Raw genomic sequence first — 19,110 nt, 5'->3', positions numbered from 1 at the left:
AGGGCAAACTATAAATTTAGACAATGTAAGTCATTATTGCTCCTACATATAAATTGAATACTCTATTTTTAAAAAAAATAAAAAATTGAAGGGACACAGGCCAAACCTTAGATTTTGAAAAGTAAGTGTTTACAAAATCTAAGATCAATGGATAGGTTTCCTTGAATTTAGAAACAACAAAATGTAGGCATGCCTCTTTAAAAACGAACAAACAAAAAAACGCTTGCAGTATTTTTTGCAACAATACAGCACACTAGAACCTGTAAGTGAATCTGACGAGAAACAAAAGAAGTTCATTCTCATTCCCAAAGAGAAATACAAAAAAGAAAACAATCAATCATCAACAGCAAAAAGTAGATTGGCTGTTTCGAATCTTTGATGGTCTAATAATGTAACATAGTTAAGAAAATTTGCTTCAAAAAATAAGAGGTCTAATCCTGCAAAGACTTCAGTATGTAACTTTACACACATCAGTCAATGGGACTACTCACATGCATAAGTCTTTGCAGGATCAGGACAAAGGATTTTCAACAGAACAGTATTTAACAGAAGCCTTTAAATGGCTCCTCATGGAGAAGTTATTCTGCCACCATTTTCACCTGAAAATAGTAATTACGGTAATATAGTAGAGCTAAAGGTACTCAGCTGCATTTATAGTTATATTCCATTAAAAAAACCCCATAAGTATGAGCCAACTGGACAATTTAGAAACTGATTAATAACCAGCTAAACAGGTTGCAATAGTACCTTTAAAAAAAGACAAGTGTTTCTGACAAATTCTATTAATTTTACAATTAATGGCATAGTCTTTCTATACATTCTTTGAGGATGTTGAGCAATTGTTAGCTGCTTATAACACCCTGTAGATGAGGTAATGTGAAGCACTTAAACTGAAACCTAACCAATTTTTTGTTTCCCCAGATGATTACATTAAATAGGACAAATTGCAACCTACAGCCTGGATGTTCAGTGAATATCTCTTTTTTTCTGTTACAATATAAATTCAATTAGTTGTAAAATGATTTCCATGCTTATAGAGAGCAACTGCTACCCAAGCTGTACTCTGGTGATAATGGCAATCTAATTATATAAAAACTCCAGCACTTCTGTGTTCCCATGTTGCTTTCTATAGTCTGAATTTGCTACATACATACATAACTGTAATTTCCAATCATTTCCCCTTAAGACTGAATGACTTTATACATGGACGGCATCTGTTTTGTGAGCTTCCTATAAATAAAAGTTTCTACCTGCAATTAAGTACAGCAGAATAAAAAGGTACTTCACCTGAACTCTAGTAACAGCTGATAAGCTTTCAGAGTAGCAGGCATGTTAGTCTGTATTCGTAAAAAGAAAAGGAGGACTTGTGGCACCTTAGAGACTATCAAATTTATTTGAGCATAAGCTTTCGTGAGCTACAGCTCACTTCATCAGATGCATTCAGTGGAAAATACAGTGGGGAGATTTATATACATAGAGAACATGAAACAATGGGTGTTACCATACACACTGTAAGGAGAGTGATCACTTAAGGTGAGCTATTACCAGCAGGAGAGCGGCGGGTGGGAAAAAACCTTTTGTAGTGATAATCAAGGTGGGCCATTTCCAGCAGTTGACAAGAACGTCAAAATTTACAAGAGGAAGGATGGTCTTATAATTGAAGTCACTGGACTAGGAGACTTGGAACTGGATTCAATTCCTGGATCTCCAGAGGCTTCCTTTGAGACCTAGGCTAAGTTAATTTCTCTCTCTATGCCTCAGTTCTTAATCTATAAAACAGGGATTGATAATACTTCCTTTCTTCCATCCTTTATGTATTTCGAGTGTCAATCTTGCTCTTTGTACATTCAATGCCTAGAACAAAGAGTCTTTGATCTTGTTTGGAGCTCTAGGCACTACCGTAATAAATAAGATTATAATTATTCTCCTCTGGACAGGTTTCAGAGTAGCAGCCGTGTTAGTCTGTATTCGCAAAAAGAAAAGGAGTACTTGTGGCACCTTAGAGACTAACAAATTTATTTGAGCATAAGCTTTCGTGAGCTACAGCTCACTTCATCGGATGCATTCACAAAGTGATTTATACAGGGAGTTCTGCAAGATCTCTGGGAGCATGGAATCCTTCCCACAGGCCAGGGAGCCCCAGAGACACAGCTCTGTGTCCACTATCAAACCTCAGGACTCATCTTTTTGTTGCCATCAACAAAAATAAGCACAGTCACTTATTACATGATGTTAATGCCTTCTCCCACCTCTGTGGTAAGATTAAGTACTGTGTCAGGTTTTATTTAATGCTTGAAGATCATAAAAGATGATAGCCCTTTAACAATACAACTAACTCTTTCACGGATGTTTTCCTGGTGCTCTGGTGAAGAGAAAAGAGTGGAAGACACAGAAATGAGAGAAAAAGTATTGGTTTCCAGAAAACACACTTCCTGGTTTACAGGGTGAATAGGGGTGTGTGTGTGTGTGGGTGTGTGTGTGTGTGTGTGTGTGGGTGGGTGGGTGTGTGTGTGTGTGTGTGTGTGTGTGTGTAATACAATTGAGCTTTACTAGGACTTTTAAAAAATGTGTCAGACCTATAATAAATCCTCATCATCTGCTGCTACTGCAAACTAATTGTCTCAGGGTGAAATTCACCCATTGGCAAGAGACCAACCCAAAGTCCAGGTACCACTTAAGTCCCATTGTGAAAGCTAATGTGGTGTCTATTCCGTTTGCTCGACCCTCTGCAGTGATGTGAATTTCATACTCATTAGAGCCAGTCAAAAAAATTTTGGAGGTGGGGGGGCATCACAAAACATTTCAAGAATCACACTGTCCATCAAAGATTCCTGACCAGCTCTACTCTACAGTTAGAAGTTATCATTGTAAATATGGCCAAGTCTTTTGTGATATACATATGGATGGCTAATAATTTGCTACTTTTATTTCTATTCCCACTTGCTGTAAGAAATTCAATCTGACTGTGTGCCAGGTTTGTAAATTTGAATGAGAATGTCTGAGCCAATGGAGTCCTTATTTTATAAAGTTCTTCCAAGTAATTACAAGTAAAAATGACTATACTTCACACGTACATTTTGACTGAAAACCTCTCGTGCTCTGCTGGCTCTGGGCTTCTACGTGTCAAAAGGGTTCAGGGTTTGGAAAGTTATTTGAGTCGAGTAATAATGGATATTCCCAATTAGGATTGTGTCATTATTTGGCATGAATTTTGCTGGGATACCTCCCAAAACTGTGACATAATCAGAAGTTTCTCTACATTACACCGTACAGTCAGCTGCTCATTTTATTATAATAGATTGCCATGTTTAATACTATTCCTTATGACTTACACTAAAAATCAACTCTGGAACCAGTTAAACCATTTAGGAAAATCTATTTCAAAGAATTTCAGCTGACAGTTTTCAAACATTCTCAGTATACAACTTGGCCTAAAATTATAGCCTGAAGTTTGTGAGAGGTGATCACCAATGGCTAAACATACCAAGGAATATGACTGACTAGCAAAACACATCCACAACCCTCTTTAACCCGATGGGAGCTGAAAATGTAGAGCAGAAAATGAAAAATAGAGCAGAATAGAAGAAACCAAACTTCTGTAGAAATACACCAATACAATAGGGAAGGGCTGACAGAGGTCTCCATCCATGCCTGGTCTAATTCAGTCCTCCGCTCTGCCTCCTTCCTAACCACCACACTCAGCAGTGGCTTTCAGTATCTTAGTAGCCACAGAAATCTGCCTGACCCCCTTCCAACAATCCCATCCACATGCATTCAACCAAGGGTCCTAATCCAGTGCCCACTGAAATCAATACAAAGACTCATAGTGGCTTCAGCAGACACTGAATCAAACGTCTGTCTGTACATGCACATATAGGACTTCAAGTCAAACTAGAAATGTGGCAGTTACATACACCCCCCAAAAAACATTTTACACACTCACACTGGGTTATTGGGGACAAACATGGTTATGTTCACTGTAAATGCTAAAATGGCTAGCTTCCAAAAACCATGAACTGCCACTTTCAAAAGTAGTGAATGATTTTGGGTGCCCAATTTGAGTCACAGGAAAGGGGGCTGGTGCTCAGAAAGTGCTGAGCACCCACCATCTGAAATGAGGGGGTCTCAAGTGAATACCTAAACACAGAGGCACCAAAAAATCACGAATCACTTTTTGAAATCTTGGCTTCATTATTTACTTTTCTGCTTCTCTATAGGAAAGGAATAGACATTTATATAAATGACATAATCCTTGTTACCATTCCATTCATTCATGCAGGCCACTGTGATTTACTGCCAGGAAAAATAAACTTCTGCATAATATTCCTGAATGCATGACATTCAGAAAAGGCTTAAAAGGGGAGAGGAGGTAAGGGGTTTCTGGCAAATATTTACTCAAGTGACAGCATTATCCATGGTGAACACATTTGCTAGAGAACTGGGTGAAAGGGTTCACAGTCAATGTGAAATTGGCCAGTTTTGGCGCCTTTTAATCAGTTTCACTTCAGCTAAGAAAATTCCAGGCATTTTAAAAGGGTCTTTTTTTCCCCCTTAACCTGCTACAAATACTTTGTAACCTCAAGCAAAGTGGAACAAAGCCAGGACTTGAAGGGAAAAGAAAATCACTGCAGAACTCTGTACCACTCTGTTCTTACTTTGCTAGCATTCCCTGGTGAGCTAATGTGGTTTGACTGCACCCTTCCACCAGCTGGTCTGCAAAGGATGGAGCCGTGTGTAATACAATTTACTACAATTCCTGGCAGCTGTTGGTGCTGCACCCTCAATAAACTTTGTTTAAACAAGTGTTCAAACAAAAATGGCTTTGTGTCTTAGTTAGTTCACCTCAACTGTATGAATATGCTCTCTATGCAGGCTACGGAGCGTTGTTAGTGCTGTAAAAGGCCCTGCAGTTGTCTGGGTCTTAGCTTCATAACAAACTGCATCTCCTGTTCATGAACCAAAGCTACAGCAACGATCTGCTAAACAGCTCCGATGAACTAATTTTTAAAATGTAAATGTCGGCGTGGAGGACATCTTCATTCGAGGGCATTCTCTGTCTCTACTGGTCAGATAGGACCAAGTTTGCTGAAGAGGTGTGAAGCTCCTCTATTCTGTCAGGGTGGGAATTTCAAAAGTCCCTAAGTCAACAGGATGTGCTCCTAAACCCCTGGGGTGCTTTAGAAAATCTCACCCTCAAAGTTTTCTTGGGAAGCATTTGTATTCACAACTGAATGCAGGGTTGAATTTTTTGCAGATTTGGACAGTTGTGATCTGAATGCAGCATTGCTTTTTATTAATTCACTTCCAGGTATCCAGAGACAATGTGATGGGTGCACTATTATTTGTATAAATACAATGAATTAAAATAGAAATGACAAAAATGGGACACTGTTGGTCTGATCCCTATCCAAAGTCAATGATAAGACTCCAATTGATTTAATAGGAGATGGAATGCACCTTCTGTCTCTAGTTGGAACTGATCTGCAATTGCCAAGTTACTTTTCAGTGCTGAATGATCAGTGGTTTTATTCACTAAGCTTCAGATGCCCACATCATTTTAACCATCTGGTGTGAGCATGAGCTATATTCACATATGTTAGAAACTAAGGACCCAGTTCTATCACCATAGTCATGTTGAGTACCACTACTCACTTAAGTATGTACTACTCAGAATGGGTATGTGCGGTGGAATTGGGTCCTGAGATTCTAGGCCCTAATTAAACAAAGCACTTAAAGCATGTGCTTCAATCCTATTGAAGTCAGTAAGCCGTAAGCGCATGATTAAAGTTAAGCATGTGCTTAAGTGCTCTCCTAAATCAAGGCCTTGCTACTGATAAGAATTTTTTTAAAAAAAGATTCTCCATCAGCCAAATGATTTCACAACATTTATCCTTTATGTTTCAATAAATGATATCAGCACTTCACAGACCAAATTCTGATCTCTGTTACACCAGTGTAAATCCAGATTAACTGTACTGACTTCAAGGCCAACACTCCAGAGTTACACAGGTGTAACTGAGATTAGGATTTGACCCTTTATAGGATGATTTTTTTTCCAGCTATAATTACAGTAGTTCAGAGAACCATGTGACAATTCGGACAACTGCAGTAAGATTTGAATTATTTACACTTCACAATGCACTTGTAAGTGTACTGTATCATATTGTATAACAATAATGAATTCATAATATGAGACCTCATACACTTAGGTACCACATCTTTGCTGAGAGACAAGGAAACTGGTGTGTGTGTGAGAGAGAGAGAATATATGTATAAGGTGTGTGAATCAATGAGGTTTTGCTGTAGTTGCAAGGCAGTAGAAATAGCCTCAAAGAACAGAAGTTATTCTTTTATCCCACCCTGAAATCATCCTAAAAATTAATTTTAAAATATCCATTAAATTTAGTTTTAAACAAAGAAATAAAATTAAGCCATTCATTTAAAACATTTCTTGTAGTTGATAGAATTTTACTCACCCACAACATCTAGGTGGTATGTGTGATTGATGGATCCATATTCATTTTCCACTATACAAGTATAATTTCCTTTGTCAGATGGGACTACACTCTCCATAATGAGACTCCAGTGCTGGTTTCGTACCTGATAGGATTTCAATAAGAGTGTTTTAAAAGTTGATAGCACAATTTTGTACTTGTCTTTCCCACATAAAAGGAAGATATTTTTTTCCGTTACACTAATGTTTTAAAAGTCACGGCAGCGCTGGATTGACAGGTCTGGAGACCAAAATCCTTTATTTATGCACAGAGCAGCTACAGCATAGGCAGTAGCAGTGAATGCTGCCACACCCTCCTTTACCAAGGTACTTCACCCTTAAACTGGAAAAATAGTCTTCAATGCACTTCAGTCCTCAGCCATTCTGTTTCAACTGACAACAAGGGTGCCACAATTAGTCCCAGTTCGGATTATGGTTTTACGACGTAGACACCAGTCCACTAGAAACTGAATTTAGATTGCCAAGACATTTCACATCTGCCTCCAACAGTTATCTGATGGTATTGGCTGTATCACTCTAGCAACCAGGGCTGAATTTTTCCCATGATATCAAAGGCCCTATAGCCAACTAACAATCCAGATACAGAGTTGTTATAGAGCAAAAAAACCAAAAGTGCAACATTAATACCCAAGTAGATCTTCTATTATTCTAGGAATCTAATTTGTATCAACAGAGGATCTTTTCAAGAAAACGGTTCTAAAAATTCCTGTCTGATATAAAATATAAGGCCATCTGAATGTTGCAATGAAAAAGGAAATTACGCTGGAATTAAACAAAACCCTCAAAGTGGTATTGTGAAATTAACACATAGTTAGATAAACTGAAAAACCTTCTGTCTTTTAGGTCGAGTGATTAAATTTCTGTTCAATTCTATGAACTATAAATATATCATGAAAATTAGATCCAAGGTCTGCCCTTCACTACCCAGGACCCCCTACACCTGCCTCATCAATGAACTGCCATGCTTACAAAAGTCAAATGCTGTAAACACAAATTTGAGTGATTTTAATCATGCAAAATGGAAAACAGTGAATTCTCCCTTCCAAAATTTTGTGTTCTATAATAACTTTTAGGGGTTACATCGATACTGTCAGATACTATACATCAAAAAAGAAGCTTAGTAAGGACTCAAGTGAAAATCTGGGAAAATCTATGAAATCCTATTTTTCTTTTGGTTATTATACTGGTCTTTATCTGTCAGGAAGAGACTAGTGTTGTCAATAATGTACCCATGGTTTAGCCACACAGTTTAGCTTTGCACTTTAAAGCACATGAAAAGGTATTTTGTTTTCTTTATATCTTTCTGCTCTTTGATGTTGGTGACAGCACCAATGGCCTCCAGAGTTCAGGCATTTTATATAAGTGAACTATCAGCTCAGTCAAGGACTCTTGGCCTTGCCCTTGTGCCTTCACAGCTAGTTATTACCTACCAGGAAATAGTCACTTTGGTTATGTGCTTTAAAAAGGCCAAATCCTAGAAGAAAGTCCAAGCCTATGTGAATGGCCTGGACACTAACCATACCACACAGAAATGCTACAGAATACAGGACCAGCATCTTCAGCCCTCGCTTATGATGACCGGCATGCATCCAGGCAGCTGTTGCTGTTCCCAAACAGGTAGGGGTTGAGGTCTCTGGATTCGTAAAACGTATAGACATAGTGACCACATGCTGGGCCTGCCCAGATTTCCCCCTACAACCTGTGCTATGCACGGAACTACCTTGGAGCTCTGCTCCGCAGGGTTCAGGGAACATGGAGTGCCCACGCACTGGTTCTCTGCTGGCTTATTCTGCCAGTGCAGTGGAAAAGTTCTTGGCGCGTACTACCATGGAAAATGAAGCCTGCTCAGTATTTGTCCCTACAGGTGAATTTCAAACCTTTGCAGACACGCAGCTACACCTACACACCAGTTACTATGCTATAAGTGGTTTAGAGGCTCTGTGCTGGCTCTATGCAAAATTGTTAATTTTTTCTATATTTATAAAATTATCCTAAGTATTTACAAATTTTTCATAGTATCAAGAGTTTATAATAAATAACTATTGTATTCTGTTTTTATGCTGCTAAGCAGTTTGCACGTTACGTGTTTGGGGTCGGAAGATTATTATTGTCATATTGCCAATAAATAATGGTGGCAATTGCCATGTATTTTGGATGCTTTACTGCTTCATGGCCTCTTTTGGGAAGAAGAAACATAAAAAGTTTTCTATGCTTTTTGCCTTTCCAAGTTAGAAGATTTAGGATTATAGACCAAGAATTTTTAGCCTAGATTATATCAAAACAGGACAAACAGAGTCTGGGTCCACAAAACAAACAGCTATTCAAATAATTAATCTGGGAAGAAAATACAATCAATTATGTAACTTTTGATAGGAAAATAAGGCTTATAGCTAAAATGTGAATGTAACCGATGTCAGTATAAAAAAGCAACAGTGGAAATATCCTCTCATATCCCAGAGGGGAAGAGCTATTGTATCTCCAGATTAGACACACAATTTAAGATTCTTTAAATTAAACTAATCAGTTGCTGTAGATGCCCAAAGCATTTAGGACATCTTGTCACGAAATCAGATTTTTGGCTGCTAACTTGATTTATCTTGTTGGCTCACTGCCTCCATGTTGTAAATGGAATGGTGAAAGCTATTTTCCTGCACTGACGGAAGTTTCTCCTGATGAAGATTACTGACCTGAATGGTTAACTATAATCATCCCTAGAATGTAGCCATGATTCTGAAGTGGTACCATTTGTCACTGAGTGTTGTACACTGTTACAGGAGAATGTGAAAAATTTTGACACACTCTTAGGTAACCTGATTTAACCTATGAGCTAAGGGGACCAGGTAATGAAACTGGCCCCTGTGGAGGAGGCCAGGTCAAGATCTAAACAGCACGTAACTTCCACTTAAAATGTCAAAATCAGGCCAATGTGGGTCTTATGTAGGACATAGGCCTTGTGCTGGCCTTCACAGGCGTGAATTGTACCACTGAATATGAATAACTCCAGTGACAACGATTCAGGAACTCTCTTTGGAAGAACATTCCATACACCCTTCATTAATCTTTAGCTAGGGAAACCCTTTCTCTTTTTCTTTTTTTTTATTAACTGTCCACCCTCAATATTTCCTTGTCCATTATCGCCCTACTATTTCTAGTGATACCAACCTAAAGCTCTCTTTAAGGTTGAGTCCCTTCAAGTTATTTCAGCATATGCACACCTCACCAAGACTAACCAGCTTTACTGTCCTTCACTCTGTCCAGTTTGTCAAGGCCTTTTCTTGACCCGGGGCTCCCCAAAGGGCATGCAATATTCCAAACACTCTGGAATTGCAGCTGTATACAGAAGGATTATCACAGCCTGGCCTGTAATGTTTTGCCACCAGACCTTATTGCGAGCTGATCTCTATAATTTACAATCCACCACTCAGTTTAGTTTTATCTTGGTATTTTTGCTTTCCAAGCATCATCTATTCATTTTATAGCCATGCTTTGCAGTATTTTCCCTCCAAATATACCACCTTGCATTTTTCCAGGTTGCATTTATTTTCTTTCTATGCTCAGGTGTTTACAGCTCCCCTTACCTTAACAACAGCTGCCATTTTTTTCTATTGTCTCTGCAATACCGTTAATGAAACTAGGATCCAACACTGACCCTTGCATGTCCCCCAGTAGCAGTCTATTCAGTGAAGTGCTATTTTTGCTTAGTCTGTCAGCAAGTTTTTGATTCATGTCCTAGTAACCCTATTACAACCGCTTCAATTTTTTAAAATAGAATCTCACAAGGCACCATATCAAAACCATACAAATTCACCTTTACGCTAATAGGAAATCTAAACTGCTTCAATGCTGATAGAACCAAAAGTAATATTAAGTAGAGCTGGTCAGAAAATCGGATTCCCCCACAGAGAGAGAGAGAGAGAAAACATTGACTTTTCAGCAAAAAAATTAAAATAAAAAACTTCAATTCAGCCATGCTGCTAAAGTGCCTCATGGGAGGTCCTGGTCATGGTGCATCGTAAGAGATGTAGTCTGGCTGACGAATCCAGCCCATAAAGGAGAATAGGAGGCATGAGCCAGCTGAACTACAACTTCCATGAGGCACTGCAGCACCATTTCTGAATCAAAAGCATTTCAGTTTGGGGGTGTTTAGTTTATTGAACAAAAGTCAAAATCTTCTGCAGAAAGCAGTTATTTTTCAGAAAAAAAACTGGTTAATCAAAAATCCAATTTTCCACTGAAAAACAAAACAGAGAGAAAATGTTTGACCAGTCCTAACATTAAGAGGATGTTTGCTGTAACCAGGTGAAAATGAAAGCAGACTGCTGTGCATCAGAGTGAAACAGAGGGGTGGAAAAATGAGCACTGAGCCCTAAAACAATGAAAGCATCATTTAAGTTGCTTATCTTCCCCTGAAAGTATTGGGCAGAGAAACTAAACAGAGGAGAGAAAAGACAACAGTTGTGACTACACAATTTAAATTGTTCACAAAGACAAGCCCTATATTTTTCATTATACTTGCACTATGCTTGCCAGACTGAGAAAACAGGCAAATGTTCTGTTTTAATTTTTTTTTTAGAAAGTAAACTTGCTCCCGCAATAGGTTTTTGCCAAGTTCTAATAACAACCCCTTCCATGACTAGCGGTAACATATAACTGAGATGATTCATTAGCATAATTTTTTTTTAGCCCCTCAAAGAGTTCCAGGTATCAGCTAAATTGCTGAAACATATTGTGTCTCTTTACCTCCACATACAGGATGTGAATTCAGACTAGTACCAAAGCCACAAAATTCAGATCCAGATTTCAAAGCACTTTACCCCTCCCCAGTGTTCAGATCTGGGGATTTGGTTTGCCCCCATTATAAAGACGACGTCCAGTCAGCAACTTAGGTTTTGGACTGGGATTCTAAACCCTTCCAAAATTGATGGGGTTTCAGATACACAGATTAAAAACATAATACAATGTAAATATTAAAGGGGAGTCTGAACCAAAACCCTGAAATTTACTAGCATGGCTCTATCAGAAATAGATCGACTAGTCATGCATCAAGTAGTACAGAATGAAAGTATTTTACAATTTCCCTGCTGCGGATACTCGGTTCCACAGAGCTAGGGCAAAAAGGTACATGCAAAAAGTATATATTCTTACAGTTCTTATAGATTCAAAACTATTTGTTAATCCTATATTTACCCAAGCTGAATTTAAATGTGTGAAAAGGGCTGTGGTGATGGAGTTTATCAAAACGCAGATGTGGAAACAAACACCTGTTAATACTTAAACAGTAACAACAGATAGAAGTAAATTTGCTTTCTGGGTGGCGTACAGAAAAGTAAAGGGTCCTGTGATCTCACAGAGAGTATATTTTCTTTTTAAAGTACACACTGAGAAATTACAAAATCTCTTCAAATGACCTAGCAAATACCATAGTCATGTTAGAGGGGACACGGGGGATCAAAAAGGCTTGGAAAGGTAAGTAAGGGGCCATTTTACTTTGATATATGAACTCTGAGTATATCACAAAAACCATAAAAGGTTATATTTCCAGGGGTTAAAAAGCAAAGTTACTCACTGTAGAGGAATTCCCTTCTGGAGCCTACCTCCCTTCACAGATACCCATTCTGCTATCATGCCTGAGTGAAAACTGACTCACCACACACCTCAAATGAACAAAGTACTGGGTACTGCTATCTGATTGTGATAACGAGAACAAAAAGAAAAAAGAATAGATTCCTTAGCTCAAGAGGGGAGGAAAAAGAAGCATGTGGGGAGGAATGGAGGATCAGTAAACAATTTTACATTTTCCTTCCTCTTGTTTGCTCTTTATATCTGTGTAGATTATTGGCTCTGTCAGAAGAAAAAAGCACAGACTGTCATGTCAAGTAGCAATGGTGGATGCAGACGTTCTCTTCTAACCATTCTAGATAAGTTAAGTCTTTCTGAATACCTTGAGTATGAAATTCTACAGCAGGAAGCTTTTACATACTTTAGCCCCAGAAAGACTTCATATACAATCCAATTTATAAAAGTCAGCACAAGATGCTGCCATGCCTGGTTGAATTTAGTGCAATAGAAAAAAAAAAAATTAGTCATTTCTAAAATGTCTTCCTTCCCTACTTAACTGTTCATACTGAGGTTGCAAAATGCATACCAAGCCTTATTGGTTAGTAGACGCAAAGTTTTTCTGACCCGAGGAATTATTTTGAATAAACGTGAAACACCTCCCAAAAATCAACTTGGGCTTTATTCTGTAACACGCTCTCTGAGCACAATTTACTCTGCTTACTAGGACCACTGTCATAATCTAGGCCAGGGATCGGCAACCTTTGGCATGTGTCCCACCAGGGTAAGTCCCCTGGGGGGCTGGGCAAGAGCTGAGGGATGTGCTGGCCGCCACTTCCCGCAGCCACCATTGGCCTGGAGCAGCGAACCGCAGCCAGTGGGAACTGCGATCGGCCGAACCTGCGGACGCGGCAGGTAAACAAACTGGCCAGGCCTGCCAGGGGGCTTATCCTGGTGGGCCATGTGCCAAAGGTTGCCGATCCCTGATCTAGGCTAAAGGTAATTATGGAGAGTGCTTACTGAAGGACAATGATAAATATGAAATGTTCTAGAGGCATTTATTTGATATATGCTTGCTATGAGAAATCATAATACCACACACTTTTTTCATCTGTTAATCTTAAAATGTGTAGGATATTTTATGATTTAGGGTTATAGGAATATACTTAATTTTGTCTTACATCAGCTTCAGGAATATGTGTTTGTGATTTGTGTGGGTGGGTGGCATATATGCATTTTTTACATATATTTTTACACACATGATCAAAATTTAATTAACCCCACTTAATATTTTTCAGCTAGATATCTGTGTTTTCCCCCCTCACATGGTGCAAAGTGTTCAAACAATGGCAACGTTAGTGCTAAAAAACAGCTACTGTTATGCTCCAAGACAGGATTAATGGTTTCTCAGTTGGCTTCATTTTTCTAACAACTCTACGAAACCACCAAATTGTAGCCAATTCATTAACACACTACAGTACTATAAAAGACAGACGGTGTTGCCAAGTGTACACTAATAAGGAACAGTAATTTATGGAGCAAGCAAATCAGATTGAAAACCCCTTGAAGAAATAATGTTTGTTTAGGGAAATTTGCTGAGAGTTAGCTCTGTAGAAATGCAAATATTGGAAAAACTGACACCTTCTACAGTAAATCTGGGTAGAAAAGACAAAGGGGAGCCTAGAATCTGGCTTTCTTAGCCCCGGGAAACAAATTTTTGCAATAGGGATGATCTGACTCAACAGCAGGAAAGGCAATATGCGTGCTTGCTACAGCAGGGCATTTCAAGACAAGGCACCTTAATTTTTTAGCCTGTAAAGCAGTAATAAGATTACACCAATCTGAGTAGGGAAGCAGTGCAGCAGCAGGCTTAGAGCAGAGAGCTGGGCATTGGGGCTCTTGTGGTCTAGTCTGGGCTCTGCCTCTAACTCAGTGTGTCACCTTGAGCACATAACTTAATTTCTCTCAGTTATTTCAGGTGTGTGAAAGCGCTTTGGGATCTTCAAATAAAAAGTGCTACAGTGTCCGGCACAAAGTGGGAGAAAGATGAAATGCCAGGACAAAAGGCTAAGGGAAAAATATCTTAAATGATGAATTCAGAGGAAAAAACTTGAGGAAGTTAAACAAGTATTTGCCACATTCCTTGGCATTATTATATATGTATGCTATTTACACTACATTTCATAAATGAAACTGAATTCAGAAGTTTTACGACTCAAAATCAATATATTCACTTCTCAATGCGAGAAATATGAAGCAATCTAATTAGATGCTCAAGAAAGTCTTTGCATCCATGAAGACATTTCCTTACCAAAGCCATTTTCAGGAGCTTTTCTGGAGATGCTGACACGAGTTGGATACAGACTGTGCTAAGAATGAGTGAACTCCTTACAGAAGTCTACCTGTCAATACACCCATAATGAAGGCTTCCTCTATGCTCCCATTTGCTTATATGTGCAGATCACAACTTTTTTTTCTTTTTTTTTTTTGGTCTTGTCTTCCACTGTAATAAGTCAATAGGAGCTTTACCACTAACTTCTGCATGCTCACGGCCACAAAAAAGTTGGGGGTTTTTTTGTGGGAGAAAAGAGAAAAGCTAAAGGCATATGCCATGATCCGCCCCATTCCTTAGAGAGACCCTATTGTGTGGTCCCAGTATGGAGAATCAGTGGGAGTGGAAGGAGACAGGGATTCTACCATAATTTATACTACTGCCTCCTGCACATGTCTGAAAACTCTTCTCCCGTGGTGGGATTTCTAGAAGTGTCTGAGGAAGTCAGTGGCCGCATGGCTGTGGCAGATGCCAGGCTGGATTGGAGCTGGCCTGGAGCTGTGGGGCAAGGTGGAAATTATGATTCTTGTGCAGACACTTACCATCAAACACGTTCAATCTGGTGTATGAACAAATTCATGTTCAACAAAGGCTAGGGTACAGTGACCAAATTCTGACTTCTGATCTGACCTACTCCAGAGGTTAAAGGTTAGTGCACTATACCAGTAAACTAGCTGGTCCCCTAAACCTCCCTTTTAATCAGTAACTACGAGTTGAGACTGAAACTTCTGATCTTGAACTATTTAAAATTCAAACAAAGCCTTGTAAGTAAGTCAGTAATTGCTGTTACTTTCCCTCAAACTCTGCTTCCCATTTCAGTTTCACAGACCATAAACTCCATAGAAAATAATAACTTTTGACTTCCGACCCTTCGTTCATTAAACCTCTGTAATCACCAATGTAGATTGTTGTATTTAACAATGCAACTGAATATTCCAGGATACTAGAGCTGAAAGCTTGGGCTGCTAAGATCTGATCTGTAAAAAACGTTTTGTAAAGTTATTTTTCTCTTAGTTTTCCAAATTAGCCCTCAAAAGTATCTTCAAATATATTTATATTCTCTGAGACTGAATCTGTTTAAAAAAAAAAAAAAAGGTATAAAACTCAGCTTGCAAGCTCAATAATGGCCAAAATAGACAGAAGAAAGGCAGGATGAACTTATTTTCTTTAGAAGCCTTTTTGTGATTCTAAGCCTGATCCAAAGTCCTTTGAGAGCCTTTCAATTGACTTTAATAGGCTTTGGATCAGACCCATACTGCAGATGAGAAATAGAAATATAATAAAAAGTAATCTTACCTTGTATCCACCAATGCGATGCTCTTGTTTAAATTCTTTTCCATTCTTTAACCATCGCATGGTTGGTGTTGGGTTTCCCATAGCCGGGCAACGAAATTTGACTGTGTTAGCTGCTGGGACTGCATGTAATCTTTTCTCCATTTTGTCAGTGTGTGTCCAGTAGGGCGCTCCTGTTTCCAAAAAATAAATATTCAAAAATAAGTATCTACTGTTCTGAGCTCCCTTCCCACTTCTAGAAAGTTTCACTCTTGGTTTTGCATGAATTGTCTGTGGGAGACAATGTAGTTTAGAGTTAGCACAAAACTAGGGTCACATGCTTCTGCGTTCTAATCACAGTTCTGCTGCTGACTCACTATGGTTAAGAGAACTATACCCTTAATTTATTTCACCGAGTCTCAGAAGTTACAAGGATCTAAAAAGTGGGAGATATTACATGCCAAGGGGCAAATTTGGACTCAGTTCATTTTTGCATAGGCATTTTGACTGGGCACAGCTCAGTGAACAGTACTTCCCATGTTGGAAATATGAATCATCTGAGAAGATGCGGGTGGCCAAATGAGTCAAGTACACCAACAGCAAGAGGCAGACCCTGCCCAAGAACACTCCGTCATATACGATTTGCAGAGTGGTGGTCTCAACATGGATTTGGAGGAGAGCCAAACTCAAGTCAGCAAAATTGTATTTTGTGCTTTCTCATCAGGACATGGGGGCTTTTTTTGGTGGGGGGGGGAGGGAAGGGGCGGAGAATTTGGCATCATCTGTGTTAAAGGTTACCTGATTAAAAAAAAATTGATGATACAAGGGCAAAGTTGCAACCTTTGGATTTCTTCGCTGTTATGTGTTCGTCAAGATCCTTCAAACCAAAACTTCAGTGGATAGAAAAGCCCAAGGTGGTTGTACAAAAATGATCACATATCTGTGAGCCTACACTTACATGGATGATTATCATTACTGCACTCAAATGGATGTTTAGACCTCCAGATACCCATTTCCATCTGTAGTTATGGTCAGTGCTCACACACGTAGATTAATGTGATGTGTGTGCGTGCGTGCACGTCTGCTTCTGGTGTCTAAAAACTGGGCCCTTAATATGTCATGTATGAAAATCATAAACTGTGATAAAAAGAATTGAAACCAGTCTGTTTTTACCCAGTGAATGCCGAGTTTGGAAAAAAAAAATTACATATATTCACACACACACATACACGTTAGAATGACCAGACAGCAAATTTGAAAAATCGGGACGGGGGGGTGGGGGGTAATAGGAGCTTATATAAGAAAAAGACCCAAAAATCGGGACTGTCCCTATAAAATCGGGACATCTGGTCACCCTAACACACGTGTAGATAAATAGAGATAGATAATAGCTGATGCCCATGACTCATGGGGGTCTATTAGCACTAACTATATGAGCCATACACAGTACCAGTTTCCCCGCACACTTTGTCAGTTCAACTCAATTTTGGACTGCCCTAACATACCTACTATACGAGATCTAGTCCTCTCAAGCAGAGTGTACACTACTTGGGCTAAACTGCATGGTGATTTCATAACAGTTTTAATTAAGCCACCTTACCTGCTTTAAAAAAATCAAGATCTCTTTAAGAGTAAGAAATATTACTTTATTTTACAATGGCTTCTTCCTGAAATCAACCAGATTAGCATGGAATTTTTAGGACTAAAGGGGTCTAGAAAAATAACTGCACTTCTCCCAGCCCTGTTTCATTTCCTTCATTAGCAGTCTAGCACTCCACTATAAATAAACTCTTCCGTTCTTCAAATATTTATAGCACTTCTTACAATTGGTAAAAACTCAGAAATCCTGTGACCTCTCCCCCCTCAAAATAAAAATACAGCTGGACAGAAATACAGGAATAAGTTCTTTAACAACCTCTCCTCCATAAAGAAAAACATTCCAAAAGCAAGTCTTAAATGATGCTGGATACGATAAGTGGGGGTTTTTAGCCTGAAGAAGCAATTAGTGTTAAAATTAATGAACTAGAAAAGCAAAGTAAATTTGCACATGAAGTTGAAACATAAAATTAGGTAACTTGTAAGTATTTGGAATTAAACTGCAGGACCAAGAAATTGCTAAATGATCCGAAGTGAACAAAGATGCAGAGGAAAACACCATTAAAATTATCAGCTAAAAACAGTATTTCCCTTACACACCAAAGGTTCCTTCAATAAATTAAAGTAGTAAGACCAAAAGAATTTACTTCATTTAGCAAAAAGTGAATTACATTAGAACTACATCAAGCAAAGGGAGAATTACATTAAAGTACTAATACATAAGAATATTTTCTCTGCACCATTAAACATATTCAATAAGGTAGTGCAATGTGATCAAACAGATATGCTCACTGGGCCAAATCCATGATTCCTGAAGTCAGATTAAACTTGATTTTTACAAGCAATCTACTTACCCGCTTGGCCATTTATTTATTCAGGGCTCCTCACTGAGATATCAGAGTACCTACAAAGAGCTGAGTGTACGCAATCCTTCCTACCATGTGTGTAGCACCCACCCAGCAAATACTATAAGTAGACTTGGAAGGATTCAATTCTTATTGGTAAATGGCAGGAAGCATTGATTTCACACACACAAACCTATGAAAAAGGTATTTCCATCGAAAATAATCAACTTTTAAAAATAAGCAAGGTAAGAAAAATGCTGCCGGAGAGTTTATTAGAGTTTGTTTTAAGGATATTTACTTTGTATTTTTTGACATGTGATGTTCAAAATTTGTGTTTTAACAATTGTAAAGCTTTGAGTGTTTGAACTACAGTGTCTATTGTCATTAAATAATTATTGTGTGACACCCCACCCTACCCCATAATTTCTGCAACTGTGAACATTTTAAAATCTATAAAAGGGAAAAAGCTTCAAAATAAACATTACTATGGTCCATCAAAATTATCAAAAAGAAAAATCAAATTCTGCCAAGCCTAACGATAACACATGGGCTGTAGTCATGTCCACTGCATGCACTGACTCAAGCATACACTGTGAGAGTGTGTGTGTTTTTGTGTGTGCACGAAGTTTGCAGCTACCCAATGGAACCCCATAATTGCAGACCCCCACCCCATTCCACATTGTCTTGAAGGAAACTGCTCCACAATTTACAGGACTGGACTGAGTCCTCCTGGGAGGCTTGTCTGCAGAATATTCCTCCCAGCACAGTGGAACCAAGACAATCAGGATCCAGACCTTAGTTGGAAGAAGGATCCCCAAAACAATGCCGGTTTGTGCAATTAGATTTCTAGTTAACTAGTATATTTCTACTGGGCTAAAACATATAATTTTGTGTTAATAATCAGTCCTTCAAAGGGCCTTATGGTATTTCCTTAGACAATCATTGAGAGATATTTTAGCAACATACCATTTGTTTTTTAAACAGAAATAAAAAGA

The 19,110-nt window shown here is 38.6% G+C and overlaps 1 protein-coding gene across 3 annotated transcripts in view; it reads right to left on the bottom strand.

Moving 5' to 3' along the window:
• FGFR2 (fibroblast growth factor receptor 2) overlaps positions 1-19,110 on the bottom strand; it is a 90,099-nt gene that overhangs the window by 46,755 nt on the left and 24,234 nt on the right. For all 3 annotated transcript variants that reach the window (XM_077821557.1, XM_077821556.1, XM_077821558.1), the window contains exons 4-5: positions 15,699-15,868; positions 6,477-6,600 (exon numbers count right to left, since the gene is read on the bottom strand). In XM_077821557.1, the coding sequence (XP_077677683.1) occupies positions 6,477-6,600; positions 15,699-15,868 (294 nt within the window). The remainder of the gene's footprint in view (positions 1-6,476; positions 6,601-15,698; positions 15,869-19,110) is intronic.

The sequence above is a fragment of the Eretmochelys imbricata genome, chromosome 7 (assembly GCF_965152235.1).
Source record: "Eretmochelys imbricata isolate rEreImb1 chromosome 7, rEreImb1.hap1, whole genome shotgun sequence".
NCBI classification, from domain to species: domain Eukaryota; kingdom Metazoa; phylum Chordata; order Testudines; family Cheloniidae; genus Eretmochelys; species Eretmochelys imbricata.
This window is presented reverse-complemented; position numbering and strand designations above follow the sequence as displayed.